The sequence below is a fragment of the Schistocerca piceifrons genome, chromosome 3, assembly GCF_021461385.2.
Source record: "Schistocerca piceifrons isolate TAMUIC-IGC-003096 chromosome 3, iqSchPice1.1, whole genome shotgun sequence".
Lineage (NCBI taxonomy): Eukaryota > Metazoa > Arthropoda > Insecta > Orthoptera > Acrididae > Schistocerca > Schistocerca piceifrons.
The window spans coordinates 163054534-163070221 of NC_060140.1; the positions used below are offsets into that span (position 1 = coordinate 163054534).

Sequence of the window (15688 nt, forward strand, 5' to 3'; positions counted from 1 at the left end):
TGTCATATCGATGTTCACAGAAAGTGTTTCGTTATTTCCTTCGCGCCATCGTGAATGGTTTGCATACCCAATAAAAATTACATTAAGTTGTGATAAAAACTTACATAGAAGATTCATAGATGCAAATAGGTTTCGTAGTTCCCTAATATCAGTAATGGCTACTCACAACCTCTATGTCAATTATCTTATAAAACACAAACACATTTCATATTCCTTGAACCACTTGATTCTCGTAAAGCTCAACACTGGTCTCCTTTCGACAATACCGCTGCTATGAATAAAATGAACACAACGCAATGGCATGGTAGTGTTCCAATCAGAGCCGTTGTAGATTGTGGTGAATACCATGAACTGTAGCATGGCAGTGTCTTCCTTAAGCCTTCAAACCTACACCAACTGAGGGCAGTACCTCAGTGTTGATTATGAATAAGCATTCTGCCTGTGGACATTCATGTCGGTTGAATTAAATACCTAAAACTGAGCTAAAATATTGTGACTTGAGACCTAAAACGTAAGCCATGAAGCCGTAACCTGAGAAGGAATGTGAAAATGCTTCAGTGTAGCGGCAGGATTTACAAATACAACAGAAGCTACGGAAACGACGTCAGAAAAAATACTAACTCTGATAATAAAACAAAATAACGTGAAAAAAGGACCGAATCTTATATGCTTAAAAAAATAAGGAGTGAAATAAATATCATCGATCACAGATAGCAACATATTGAATCCTCGACAAGAATTCCATCAACACACGAATTACGTTCCATAAAAGCAGTCCGAAAGACAACGGCCCCACGTGAATGTAGGAAGTAGAACCAGTATATGAAATCTTACATAACGTCGGGCTACCAAGTGATGCACCCTAAAGTACATTCATAAGGTACTAAGATACCACTACACTCTGTGCAAGAAGTTCCCAGATACACTATTCAATGTAGTCTGTGTCATGTTGTATTATATCTGACGTTTTCCACTTAGATTTATATTGTATGTTAACGGTAAAATGAACAATGACGGGAAGTAAAAGCGTAAGGGACACTTACGATTAAATTTTATGTACTGATGAAATTATTTGTTGCAGATTGGGGGCAATCCATTAGCAATTCACTAGTGACTTAAACAGCCTGTTTAGAACTATAGCATGCGACACGGAATGAAATATGCACGAGCACCATGTGAAATTTTATTACGTAGACACAGAGGTAGGCATGCTATCGTTTAAAATATATTAGTATTTTATTAGTACAGGTTGTGGAATAAAGCAAGATATGTATCAGCTTGATATGCAGAACAGTAGAATTGCTTCAACGGATTTATGATGAATTCATGTTATGTATATTTTGCGGTACATTGGAATTCCGTTGAGGGATGGATTTCTTTATTGCAGACGATAAGCTGTCCGCTGAAATTCATCCAAAATTCATGTAAGCTTATGAAGTCGGTGTTCTTTCGTGTTCAATTGTTAAGAAGTAAGACACAGAAAGAAAACGTCTCAGATATGGAACATTGAGTACTTTAGACGACGATCTTCATGAAATATATCTCAAAACTGTAAATACGAATGAAAAACAGGTAGACTTAACAATATAACACAGCTATATTCTAGGTCTTTGGAAAGTAGGAGTACTGGGCTTTAACGTCCTATGACGTCATCGTTGTTAGGAAGGACTGAATGCTTGGACAGGTGGAAGATGGGGAAGGACATCAGCAGTGCCTTTTCAAAACAAACTTCCAAGCATTCGCCTTAGGCGTTTTGAGTAAGTTAAAGAAACCGCAACCCCAGATGGTGGTGTGAACCATCGTCCTTCCACATAGGAGCTCGGTGTCTCATCCATAGCGTCACCTCACTCTAGCATCTAGAAAGAATGCATCTCTTTCTGGGTGATGATGTGTTGCTGTGGCTGAAGGGTGAGGCAAGGATGTGACGTCGAAGACGAAACAGCAGTCAAAGCAGTAGGTGGCGTTCAGTGCTCCTGCACTGTGCTTGCTGAAGTCAGGTACGTAATTTCTCCAGCGAAAAAATGAGTGGTCTAGGTAAAATACTTTAAAATTGGATGAAAAATAAATAGCAAAAAAGCAATACTAATGACTGCAGAGAACTATGTTCATACTATCTATTAAATTTGGAATGCTTATCCCTTTTATTTCATATTAGAGAGTACCATGATGGGTCCTTGATGTTTTGTATGGCAGTGTTACAATGATGTAACCTATTATTTTCCTACGCCTATTTTACTTATTATCTTGTTGATAAATTAGTCACATTTATCTGTGGGACGTGATATACATTGCAACAGTTGTCTTTGGCAGTATTTTCACTTGCACTGAGTTCTAGAAGCAGTCTAAAATATTTGACATGCATTTCTACATGCCTGCCCTCATGCCAGTACTTTTATTTTAAATCCAGTCGCCGTAACAGCTCTGAAATTCTCTTCCGCTGGATGGCGCATATCGTTACGTCCACGCCGTATGCTTAGGGATCATTTATGTCGTTTAACCCCTTAGGGCTGGCGCAGACGCGTCACGTGCGTTGCCTTCTGATTTAAGCATTTCTTTCTGTGAACTGAATTTAGAAGGAATAGGATCTATTAAAGGAGAGAATGAAATTTTACATTCACATAAATCCTGGTCGTTTTCTATGATAAAATGTTTTAAACATGTTGCTCCACAGGACGAATTCACGTCTTCTCGTGCATACTCTACTGCCAATTGTGGGAACTTTTTCCGTTGTTATTGGAAAAAGTTTTGGAAAATGCCTTGGTATAAGGCAAGTCGCGTTTGGTGTAGTAGCTGCTCTTCGAACTAATGATCCCTGTGATGGAGACGATGTGATCAACTGTTCTCCGAGACTTATTATGAATGTCAGTCTTTCTTATTCGCCACCATGTTTTTGTACAGGACGTCTGTATTCCGACATGAACCGTGGAGTAAATGTCAAAAAACCATCCAATAATACACTCCTGGAAATTGAAATAAGAACACCGTGAATTCATTGTCCCAGGAAGGGGAAACTTTATTGACACATACCTGGGGTCAGATACATCACATGATCACACTGACAGAACCACAGGCACATCGACATAGGCAACAGAGCATGCACAATGTCGGCACTAGTACAGTGTATATCCACCTTTCGCAGCAATGCAGGCTGCTATTCTCCCATGGAGACGATCGTAGAGATGCTGGATGTAGTCCTGTGGAACGGCTTGCCATGCCATTTCCACCTGGCACCTCAGTTGGACCAGCGTTCGTGCTGGACGTGCAGACCGCGTGAGACGACGCTTCATCCAGTCCCAAACATGCTCAATGGGGGACAGATCCGAAGATCTTGCTGGCCAGGGTAGTTGACTTACACCTTCTAGAGCACGTTGGGTGGCACGGGATACATGCGGACGTGCATTGTCCTGTTGGAACAGCAAGTTCCCTTGCCGGTCTAGGAATGGTAGAACGATGGGTTCGATGACGGTTTGGATGTACCGTGCACTATTCAGTGTCCTCTCGACGACCACCAGTGGTGTACGGCGAGTGTAGGAGATCGCTCCCCACACCATGATGCCGGGTGTTGGCCCTGTGTGCCTCGGTCGTATGGAGTCCTGATTGTGGCGCTCACCTGCACGGCGCCAAACACGCATACGACCATCATTGGCACCAAGGCAGAAGCGACTCTCATCGCTGACGACGACACGTCTCCAATCGTCCCTCCATTCACGCCTGTCGCGACACCACTGGAGGCGGGCTGCACGATGTTGGGGCGTGAGCGGAAGACGGCCTAACGGTGTGCGGGACCGTAGCCCAGCTTCATGGAGACGGTTGCGAATGGTCCTCGCCGATACCCCAGGAGCAACAGTGTCCCTAATTTGCTGGGAAGTGGCGGTGCGGTCCCCTACGGCACTGCGTAGGATCCTACGGTCTTGGCGTGCATCCGTGCGTCGCTGCGGTCCGGTCCCAGGTCGACGGGCACGTGCATCTTCCGCCGACCACTGGCGACAACATCGATGTACTGTGGAGACCTCACGCCCCACGTGTAGAGCAATTCGACGGTACGTCCACCCGGCCTCCCGCATGCCCACTATACGCCCTCGCTGAAAGTCCGTCAACTGCACATACGGTTCACGTCCACGCTGTCGCGGCATGCTACCAGTGTTAAAGACTGCGATGGAGCTCCGTATGCCACGGCAAACTGGCTGACACTGACGGCGGCGGTGCACAAATGCTGCGCAGCTAGCGCCATTCGACGGCCAACACCGCGGTTCCTGGTGTGTCCGCTGTGCCGTGCGTGTGATCATTGCTTGTACAGCCCTCTCGCAGTGTCCGGAGCAAGTATGATGGGTCTGACACACCGGTGTCAATGTGTTCTTTTTTCCATTTCCAGGAGTGTATTTTGCCAGTATAGTACTGGTTATCTGACAGCTTTGCAACTAGGAATCGCTCTCGACTACACCTCTCATGTTCTTGTTGTAATCCGTGACCACACTTGCTTTCTCACGATACCATTCTTTGGATTTACTTCTTGAAACGTATCGTCACTGATGGTATTGTCCATCATGACATCACTCTTATAAAATAAATAAATAAATAAATAAAATATAATATTAGTTATTGTACATTTATGAGAGTGATTGGTTGTAATTAATATTTGCTTATCTGGAACGTGGACGTTTAATTATTTGATATCAGACGCTTGACAATGGCTTTTTCGTAAATGCAATGCTATTTGTAGTTGACCGTGAAATAAGACTCAAATAATCGGACTTCGCATTTAAATCGTTTCCAAAGACTGCTGCGGTAGGTGCGGACTCAAAATCTCAATAGTAGAATAATTTGCCAGCCATGTCAATACGTCGTACAGAGGTGCCTGTCTACTAAACATAAAAAAGTTTACACAGTTAAATCAGATACATCCAACGAATAAGCCTACAGTTAAATAATTCAACTTACTTTCATAAATATAGAATCTGTACAGGGTTGAGTGCCTAGTGAGATTGCAACTCACAGTGTTCTTATATAACATCAAATATAGCGATGTACCATTTAATAAAATATACGTGCTTCCCGCCTCAGCTATTCTACAAGACCTACTTCTTCTTAATGAAACATATGAGTGTCGTAATTGTATTTTGTTTTATCAGCGGCATAGCGCTGCAGTTCTGTGCCATAGGCTTTATTTATTTGTCAGAGATTAATTATTTAATTAAGATTTCGCGTTTCCAAGGAAATTCACGCACGGCATGCAAATGTGCCTTTATACTCTTTTCCTTCAATTTCAACTCGATCTGAATCTTTCTGTACGCCTTTAGGTAGTGCTAGTTCCCCAATTTCTTATTTTTCGGAAAGTCACGGAAGTCCTTTGTGGTTTACCGCGTTGTGCCAGGAAAGTCGGTGTTGCTACAATCTGTCGAGCTAAACACAGCATCCGTTTCCATAAAGTTCACGAGAAAACTCGAAAATTATTCGAGACTCACTGTCTTTTCAGGACAGACAGCCATAGTACGTGTCCATATCAGTATTAACGATAAGGTTCCATATATTATATCCACAACAGCTTTCATACAATTAATAAATTACATGATATTTGCTGATGAGAGATACCCTTTAGCGGATGAAGCATTATCTAACGGGATCATAACACTTGCTGGCCACAGACTTATAATTCTCGTAAGACACAAGCCACAGAAGACAGCAGGCGGATACATCCGACGAAACCAGTGATACTGAGCTGGCTATGAGCGATAATATCCATCATGGTCACAGAAAGGGATAAAAGGGATAAACTCTATCTTTACTGGCACGCAATCTGCGAGTTTCCGGCAAATCCCCACAGACCGCTATCAATATCACTACAGCCGATTAGTATTGTTTATCTCCTCTGTATATATATTTTTATCAAGTTTTGATGAAATTCTCTCTATAGTAGTTATTACATGAAGTGTACCTATTTCTTAGATTGTTATTATCTTTGTGCAACTATTCTATATGTGCCTTATCGTAATAACAGTTTCACGTTCTCTATGCCTGATTGGCTATTGCTAAGGTAATGCTGTATTCGGTGGGTGGACTATCGTGCACTTAAGCAGAAACTCCGTTGTTCTCCACAGCAATTGACGTTCATGGAGCCACAAAACATGCTCCTTCCACCGTCACCGTTCACCACCGCGGATATTTGGGGTGAATCAGGACGAAAGGTACGTGTTTTGACGGGTGATAGCATTACTGATTCTGAACAATAAACTTGATGTGGACATATGCTCTTTTCCAAATGGTTTCCAAGATAGAACATTTTTAATGTACATTTCTATTTATTTTCTGTATTATTCATTGTCATTATTTACAACGTACCATAGTAATATAGAGGAGGTTGAGACGAACATTTTGATACAGGACACTTGTGGTCTTTCAAGTGGAAAAACTAGCCAAGATTGGCCTGCAAAAAGTACCTAAGCTACAAATCACGCGCGTCGAGCGAAATGATTTTCAATATTCCCACGATCCCTCGGCGCTAACTGTTAGTCCTAGACAATAAATAAACAGGACCTTTTTTCTAGCAAATTTAATTTAGTTCAGTTGTGAACTGGGACACGTTTTTGTTGGAGTGTGCGTTTTTCTAGTTATTAAAGAAAAAGTTATATTAAACGTGTTCTACCTCGGAAACCATTCGCAACAGGGCATATGTCCTTAAAATTCAGAATCACTCTTACTACCGCGTCTCAAAGTATGTACCTTTCCCCCTGACTCACCCTTTATATATATATACATTGTTTCTTTTGCTTGTGCCTTGTCCCACAGTTTCCGAAGGGTCGGCATTGTTACAATCGCAGTTCTCTTGGTTAATTTAAAGGGGTGGCCAGATGCCCTTCCTGCCACCACCCCATATCCTCCAGGATGGAATCAGTGTACCTCAGGTGTCTGCGTCTAGTGTAAACCATGAAAGGGTGCGAACGTGTTTCATATGCCTGTGAATCGCTTAACCGAGGCGGAAAGAGGAGACCAGCGCGGCATTCCCCTAGTGGGATGTGGAAAACCTCCCAAAAACCACATCGAGGATGGCCTGCACACCTGCCTATGTCGTTAATCCACCGGGCGCATTTGATCTGGAACCAGCGTGCCTACCCGAGTCCAAGAAGGAGCACATTAGCGCTCTCGGCTGACGAGGCGGGTGTGTTTATATGTTATACATTTTACACGTTGATACTATTAACAGACTTCCCTCTACAGCCATTTGGTGTGTATATTTCAATATAAACGGTTTCAAGATCGTCACATTCTCACCGAAATGTTACCATTGCTAAGAATTATTTTACTATGACCAAGACTGTTTTTACTTCAGTTTTAAGGAAGTCAGATATATCTATCATTATCGAAGATGAAGTGTAGAGGCTCAGTGCCGTTGTCTACTGTATCGCTGAAAAGCTGAAAGATCCTTGCCGCTACAGTTTCGCGTTGGAGTGAGTCAGTCAGTGGCAAACGGCCAAGAATGACACTCGGACTGCTGCCAGAAAGTGCATACAAAAGATTAACTTTGATTATTTAATACAAACTGATAGAAGAAGATGTTTTTGAGTCATGACTGAATATTCATGGGAAACAGTTTTGTGTAGTTAACTGTGAACATTCGTCAGCTGTGAACATTTGAATGATTGTGGAGTGATACGCTTAGCAGTACATGGCAAACTAACTCCGTTATAGGCGGTCGAGTACAAAAGATTGATGCCCGAAAGAGTCTCAAACATTTGAGTGTCATGTAACTAAATAACTACAATATTCTTAAAATGATCAAGATGAAAGAAACAGACAAATGCCTAGGCAGGGGCAGGGGTATTGGAGTGAGAGAGAGACTGATCGGGGCCCATAAATTTGCTGTATATGAAATAAAATTGTATTTAGACTGAGTGACTTAAGGCTCCATAACTATCGTTAAATATCGTCACCGATATATGTAGGATACAATGGATAATTTGATTCAGGCACGTGTTTTATTTCAGTAGCCAGCTGCGTATGTAATGAAACAAGCCACTTTCGCTCATTCTTTGGCCACACACCTGAGTTATCTTTCTTATTCTACAATGTATAGGAGGGACGGGGGGGCTCAGTTTCACAGAGTAAGCTTCCAATGTCTTCTGGGTTTGAAGATGGATTTTTTTTTCTTAAAGATTACTTCGATGAAATAGCAGAAACCAGCGAATATCACCCTAAACTTCCGGACTGTCGGCATGAAAAATCATATCAGGGAAGTCTTCATATGACATACATGTAAACAAGTTTGTTGACACTGTGAACCAGGAGATATATGGGATCTGCTATAAATTTTAATTACGAGAGTTGTCCAGAAAGTAATCCACCTCATTTTTTTTTCTTCAAGAATTCTTTATCGAACATAACGAGAATTACACATACGAAAGAGTGGTGTTTTATCTACGCACACTATTTTTGCACGTAATCTCCATCCCGTTCTATGGTATTCCCCCAAGGGCGGAACATGGGCGTGTATTCCCTGTCTTCATATGACATACATGTAAACAAGTCTGTTGACATTCTGAACCAGGAGATATGCAATCTGCTATAAATTTTAATTACGAGAGTTGTCCAGAAAGTAATCCACCTCAGTTTTTTTCTTCAAGAATTCCTTATCGAACATAACGAGAATTACACATACGAAAGAATGGTGTTTTATTACGCACACTATTTTTGCACGTAATCTCCATCCCGTTCTATGGTATTCCTCCAAGGGCGGAACATGGGCGTGTATTCCCTGTGCTTCACTGTGTAATTCGCTTCCTCGTCATCCTTAAAATGTGTTCCACGAATGCGTCTGTCCTCGCGAATGACAAAATCAGCTCGCTCCAACATATCAAGTGTGACAGCCGTGAATGGTCTCCCCGACCGCTGCAAATCGTGGAGCTCCGCCTAACCGCATTCTGATGACCTTACCCGCCGTTCCCAGCGACTAACTGTACTTGTGTCGACAGCAGATGCTCCATAGGCTCTACACAGGCGTTTGTGAATATTCCCCACAGTTTCTTCCACTGCAGTGTGAAATTATATGACGGAACGTTGCTTGTAACGTACAGCACCTACAGGCGTCATTTTGAAACTGTCCTGCAGTTACGCTATCTGTCGGAAGTGGTGGAAACTCAGGAGACTTCAAATAAAGCAAACGTAACGTTTCGCATTCGTGGTATTCTTTCCGGCTGAGAAAAAATTGCGGTGCTTTACTTTCTGAGCAATCCTCGAATGACGTCAAGATGTGCGACTTTGATTACATAAATTTTCAGTCTCTAACACAAATAAAATAAATAAATGTTAAAGACTGACGACTTATCTGCTAGATCGGATAGGCTGTCTTAAATCTCTGGCAGGCTGTGTTTTTCGACTACAGTGGAAGGAAGATTTAGTTACCTTCATAGGATTAGTGGTGATGATGGTGACGTGATGTCCCTTTTCAGCAAGAGCTCGCATGATGATGAGGAAGGGCAGCTGGTGACTGATAGAGGGCGTCGGGTTGATGCCCAGGATTCTCGCACATGAGCACACGTGGACCAGCAGTGGTAGCAGCAATAGCCTGAGCTTCATGGTGGAGCACTGCGGATGACACAAATAGCACAGTCAGTTGCGAGAAGCTTTTACAGTGCTGAATACATTCAATGTAAAACACAGAGAACATGGCAAGACACTTGGCCTATTCCTGAGGTGATAACACTGATACCACAGTGAGAGTAAGTAATGCATCTATTGCGCCTTTGACCCACTCTGATGTTCAAGCGACTGCTGAAGATCACCAGGTGTTAATGTAGGTTTATTCTTACAAAGAATTCTTAAATAAATAGCAGTATTAATTATTTACTTAATTAAATACTTAAATAAATAGCAGTATTTATAGTTGTTGGTTGCTATTATCTTCTTTGTAAGAATCAACCTACATTAATCGTATACAGCCACAGTCTCACTAAGTGAGTTTTAGAAAAAATATATTCAGGTGTTTATCAGACACACGCTTGATGTAACCATTTACCTTAAACAAATGATGTCATCAAGAAGGTGGAGGGTGAGAACTTTATAAAATGCAAACTGATGGTGTGAGGGACATTTAAAACCGCTAGAAGGCGTTGTCGAGACAATTTATAACAACTGTATGATGGCATTTGTGGAAAACTTAAAAACTGCAAAATGGCACTACTGGGATACTTTTTTAAAATTGGCACTAGTGGGATACTTTTTAAAGTTTTTTGGCCACTATTCAAAATGAAACAGCCAATCACGTCACTTAAGCTCTCACACACACACACACACATACACACACACACACACACACACACACACACACACAAAGAGAGAGAGAGAGAGAGAGAGAGAGAGAGAGAGAGAGAGAGAGAGAGACCGAAAGGGAAAGGGGGGAGGGGGCTCACATACGCTTTCTCGCCTTTTGAACTGTGTTCGTAGTGTTCACTCTAGCAGTATTTCTAATGTCAAAAATACGTAAACATCTAAAATTCCAGCTCATCACTATATTTTACACATCTCTCTCTCTCTCTCTCTCTCTCTCTCTCGCTCTCTCTCTCTCTCTCTGTTTTATACATCAACAGAAATGTTTATGTCAAATACTATTCCTGCTCTCACGCATATCTGAATTATTTACCAAACATGTGTAACTAGCTATGATTCTGCTGCGCGCATAAATTTCTCTTTTATACTCTATTAAAAATGTTTATGTGTCATAGACTTCAATGCTTGCTTGAGTGAGGCATAAACTTTATAATACATCACAGAGGGAATGAAGGAGAAAAATACTCCACATGAAAATGTTGTTGTAAAATTTTTATTCACATAATAAAATAGATTTAAAGTTTTTCTTTTTACTTTCCATGCATACACTAAAATTAGTAATCTTTGTATTGTAGCACAAATCATTTGATACCTTATGTTGTAAGACAGTTGAATAAAAAAAATTTAATATACACAGTTATTCATCTTCAACACATGTTAGAATGCCGTCTATAGCAGATATAGATCGTTACATTAACACATGTGCATCTGCTAAGCTCTCACCTTCTGTGATGACCAGTCTGAAATATTGGCACTATAATTCTGCTTCTACATTCAACTCTTCTTTCAAATGGAATGCAATCTCTCACTGTCTGTTTCCAAAGTGTGCTGTTCGCTAAACAAAATCACACCTAATAATTACAAGTTCTGTTTCCGAATTTTTGAGTCTGAGGAATGCACCTTTTGTGAATGCCTTTCAACTGACCGAACGTTGTCATATGCAGTTTCCCATTTTGCAACAAACTGTTTCAGTTTATTATTTCAGAGTGGTACTATAATCGTCAAGCAACAACCACTGCTTATCGAAATTCTTTTTCAGAAGATATGTAATGGTCTCGTGAATTATGCCCTACCGATTTCAAACGTAGCGATTAACCTGCTCTACCAATTCATCCGGTTTATACCAGTGGGAATAGTCAATATAGTGAGATCTGAGTTTCTCCTGGCGTATACAGCTTTCAAACAACTTACAGGAATTCTGCCAGTATTTACAGCGACCGCCTATATTTCGGCTGGAGTACACTCCGCCGTTGTCAAAGCACAAACTGTAACGGACAGGTGATCTACAAGCAAATTTAAAACCTACATCCCTATTTACAAGGTTGCTCGCTAATTTAATCTCAACAGCTTCTTTAATAACGTTGTCCCGATAGCTGGACGTGCATACCAATATTTCGGTATTGTTCAATAACACAGGACGACCAGTATCCAAACAATGTTCGGCAATGGCAGATCTACTTGGCTGCTGTAATCGTGTGTGCCGTTTATGCTCAGTACATCGGTCCTCCACAGTCCTGACAGTGTGACCAATGTATGACATGCCACAGCCACAAGAATGCGATATACACCCGCCTTACACGAACCAAACTCATGCAGAGCAGAACCCAAAAGCACTCCCATTTTGCAGTTTGTACCTTGAAACAGGAGGGGTGTACTCCCGCCGAAACATCGGCGTTCGCTGTAAATATAATCTGGCAGAGTTCCCGTAAATTGTTTGAAACTGGAGGGGTGTACTCCCGCCGCAACATCGGCGTTCGCTATAAATATAACCTTCCAGAGTTCCCGTAAGTTGTTTGAAAATAGTCAGTATATGTTCTGAGCCGTTGGATACTGTCTTCCAACTGTGAACATCAGTTTCTTTAGCGTAGTATTGTTTACTCCTCTTCTACTTCATCATTATCAGCCTACGCGTCCTCTTCTTCTTCCCCAATACCTCCACCATCTGCTTTAATAAATATAGTGTTTCCTTTTGATTTACTGTCTTTTCCTTCTTCATCTTCATCTTCCTCTTATTCCTGTCTTCTTTTTCTTTACTTCTTGTCCTTCTTATTTTCCTTTTAGAATAGCCGTTTTTTGTATCAACCTGAGCAAACACGGGTCTGATGGAATGTCGAAATGGATACTCCTTGAATTGTACCTTGTCCTCTGATAAAACCTGGGCAGATTTATTGTATCCAATCTTAGGCACAGCAAGATTAAGGCATGAAATCGCGTTCTCTCCCATGACAATATGCATGTCATCACCTTGAAAGGTGGCTTTCATTTGTGACATTCATTTCGCAGATTATTCTGCATATTTGGAGTAAATAAACCCATATAAAGGTTAATTAATCTTATTAGGTGGATTAGAAAGAGAGATATGTGATGATTAGACACATGTCTGAAATAATACGGACCTTGGTAATGATAATATTTAGTTGCATGCTGTAGGTGTAAGCAAAGTGGATTTGCCAGTGGATGCGGGGAGGCGAAGGCCGGTCAGCGCCGGAAGAGCATTGTGCAGGGGCCGGGGATCCCAGGGGATGCGGCCACTGACCGGCAAGCATCAAAAAGGAACGCCGCCGGGTGCCGGGTGAGAGAGGGAGGGGAAATGTCGAGCAGACAGAGAGCGTCCAACGTACGCGCTGGTGCCGCCCGGTCGCGCGCTGTTTTAGCGGTAAATGGGCTGAGCTCTGGTTGGGCAGTTCATAAGAAAGTGCGGGAAACGCTGAGGGTCAACGCCCGCTGTTTGGGACAGAGAAATTTTTGGATAGGTGGAGAAATTGTATCACCCCACGAAGGAGATGTGGGAGGCCTTTGCAGCGTCAGGATTGGCTGATTAAGAGTTTGCCGGCAAGACGGTCGCAAGAGCATCGTGCAGAGAGCGACAGGTTAGAGAGCGTCTGGTGCCGTGAAAGCGGAGAGTCGCAAAGTTCCGTAGCTCTGAGATGGGGACTTAGATTCTGAATACTGTGCTGTTTATGATCTAGAGTCTGCAGCTACAGTAGGACATCAGCGTCCACAATAGGCATTGCATTGCATTGATTCCGCCTGATAGGCTGGCAGTCACCATTGAACGTAGTCAACAAGTGCACAGAGCTATCATACTGGTATTGCACGTTAGTACCAGACACACTGGGCTGCACCTTAAAGGTTGTTGAGATAGTCTTGAAAGCGTCGTATACCATTTAGAGGAAATATAGGGCTTGTGGTATTAGCAGTTTCTGAGTAGTTTATTCTGCTCAAGATATTTGAGAGACTTATCCTAATTCAGCGACTCCGCAGCTTCAGTCGTCGCCCCAGCAATATCGAGGGAGACGCACGCTGGTAGACGGTATTGTAAAACTTGCAGCAGCGGCAGAAAGTTCAGAAATAATTGTTGGATCGTGTTCTTGCTATCCACTGAGCATCCGTGCAGTTTTGCTTACGATTCGTTATTGGTTATTTGTCTTTTTGCATGTTGTTTGGTTTGTTTCGTGATGGTGGTGTCCGAAGTGCGTATTATTTCGGACACTAAAGATATTGTAGAAACGCAGTCAGATCGCATTTACCATTTGCTTATCCAGGGGCATAATTAAATCTAACTTCGCATCAACTTAACATTAAGAGTTGAGAGACAATCTTACCAGTGTAGTATATCTAAGAACAGTGTACAATTTGTTTAATTAGTTTTTTTTTCATGATTTGTTCAGTGTGATATAATTTCTATCGTGAGATAATTTACAACAAATACAAGTTATTTACAATATCGCTTTTGATTCAGTAGTAGGTGGTAGTTAGCCATCACTGTCACATTAAGATATTTTATTCAAGATTAATATCGTCTACTACCTCATAAGAAGTCCTTTACAGCCTCTCAATGTTGACCTGCCTGTTTTATGTACATCAGGTCTAAGGATCCATGTTCTGGAACTCATTCGTCTGTAGGAGAGGTATACTTTCTGATGAGCGTTAATTGCCCTGAGAATATTTTGAATATTATTATATGAATATTATGTAAAATATGAATATTTTTAAGATGTTGTGTTGTGTAACTCTTTCTATGAGATTTAATTGTAAGCAATATATAATCCTCTTGTTTCCCGCTATGTTACATTGTGAATTATAAAGGTCGTATCCAACGAATAAAGATCATCTACACTCTTGCTGACGGTTAAATCCTCATAGGGTATAACGCAATAAGTACCTTGGTTTACTAAAAAGTAATGCTCACAGTGTAGCCCCACCCATCTCTGCTCTAATATTTTTTCGCGACTCCTGCTGATCATCATCGCCATTTTCCTCCTCATTTTCTTCTATTTTTCTTCTTGTTCTACACGGTCAACTTTCATAAACATATATAGGTTCCTTTCAACAACTTCTTTGTCTGGGTATATCTTATTTTTGAAGAGCTGTCTTTCTTGAATGAATATCTGTAGCTTTTGAGAAAAGGGTTTTAATAAATTTTCTAGGACAGAGTCAAGTTTAGCGCGCCTTCTTTTTTTTTTTTTTTTTTTTTTTTTTTCAGCAACGCCGCTTTCCTGTAATTCATTGAGATTTCAACACATGAGATTATAGACAATTCATTCGTCCAATGGAACTGAGGTGCACAGGATATGAAATGTTTCCTGTTTTGACGTCGGAGTGCTGTTTTAAGGATGAAGAAGTTTGAGATTTTAAGTACGAAACGTGAAGGCTACTTAGAGGAAAGAAACTGCGGTGCTGGTAAAGTTGTTTTTTTAGCAATACATAGCTGAATTGCAGGAATGTGGCTGACATAAAGAGCTGCGAAGAAGCCCAATGGTAATAAATAATCTAGAGAATATGATCAAGAAATTACAGGGAGCGGGAGAATTAGCTGGTGAAGGAGGGAGAGTGAGGCGGCCCATTCCCACCGCAGTAGAGGATAAGTTGTTATAGCTACAGCCGACCGTGTAGCAAACGCATCAAATTCTGCAGCCAGTGCTCGAACTGTCCACAGGAATTACCTCTCGCCTGGTCAACGTTTCAAAACACTTTGTGGAGTATTTTACGGTTTTACCTACAAGTTCCAGAATGTGCACCAAATGAAGCCATAAGATAGATTACAAGGCCGTGATTTTACGCTTCGTTGTTTGGCACACGTGGTAATGGAAGAAATGTGGTCGGGGTATATTCTTTGAACGGATAAGGCACAGTTTACTCTACTTGGTGCCCTGAATGCACAGAACTGTCGCGTATGTGCTTCTACTCCGCCACGTGTTGTGCAGAAACATCCAGTGCACGCTGTTTATGCGACTGAGTGATGTAATTTCATAAGTTCCTCCAATCTCGGTCCATTTTGCTGGAGTAGGTGACACCTCACGGACCTGTCAGATATACAGACATCTCCGCTTTAAGTGGACCTCCTAGTACAACACGTGATTCCATCTTT

General features: G+C 41.6%; 1 protein-coding gene across 1 annotated transcript in view; it reads right to left on the reverse strand.

Moving 5' to 3' along the window:
• The window catches only part of LOC124788481 (UDP-glucosyltransferase 2-like), a 98669-nt gene that overhangs the window by 53662 nt on the left and 29319 nt on the right, over positions 1-15688 (reverse strand). The window contains exon 2 of the mRNA XM_047255752.1: positions 9394-9576. Coding sequence (XP_047111708.1) covers positions 9394-9576 — 183 coding nt within the window. The remainder of the gene's footprint in view (positions 1-9393; positions 9577-15688) is intronic.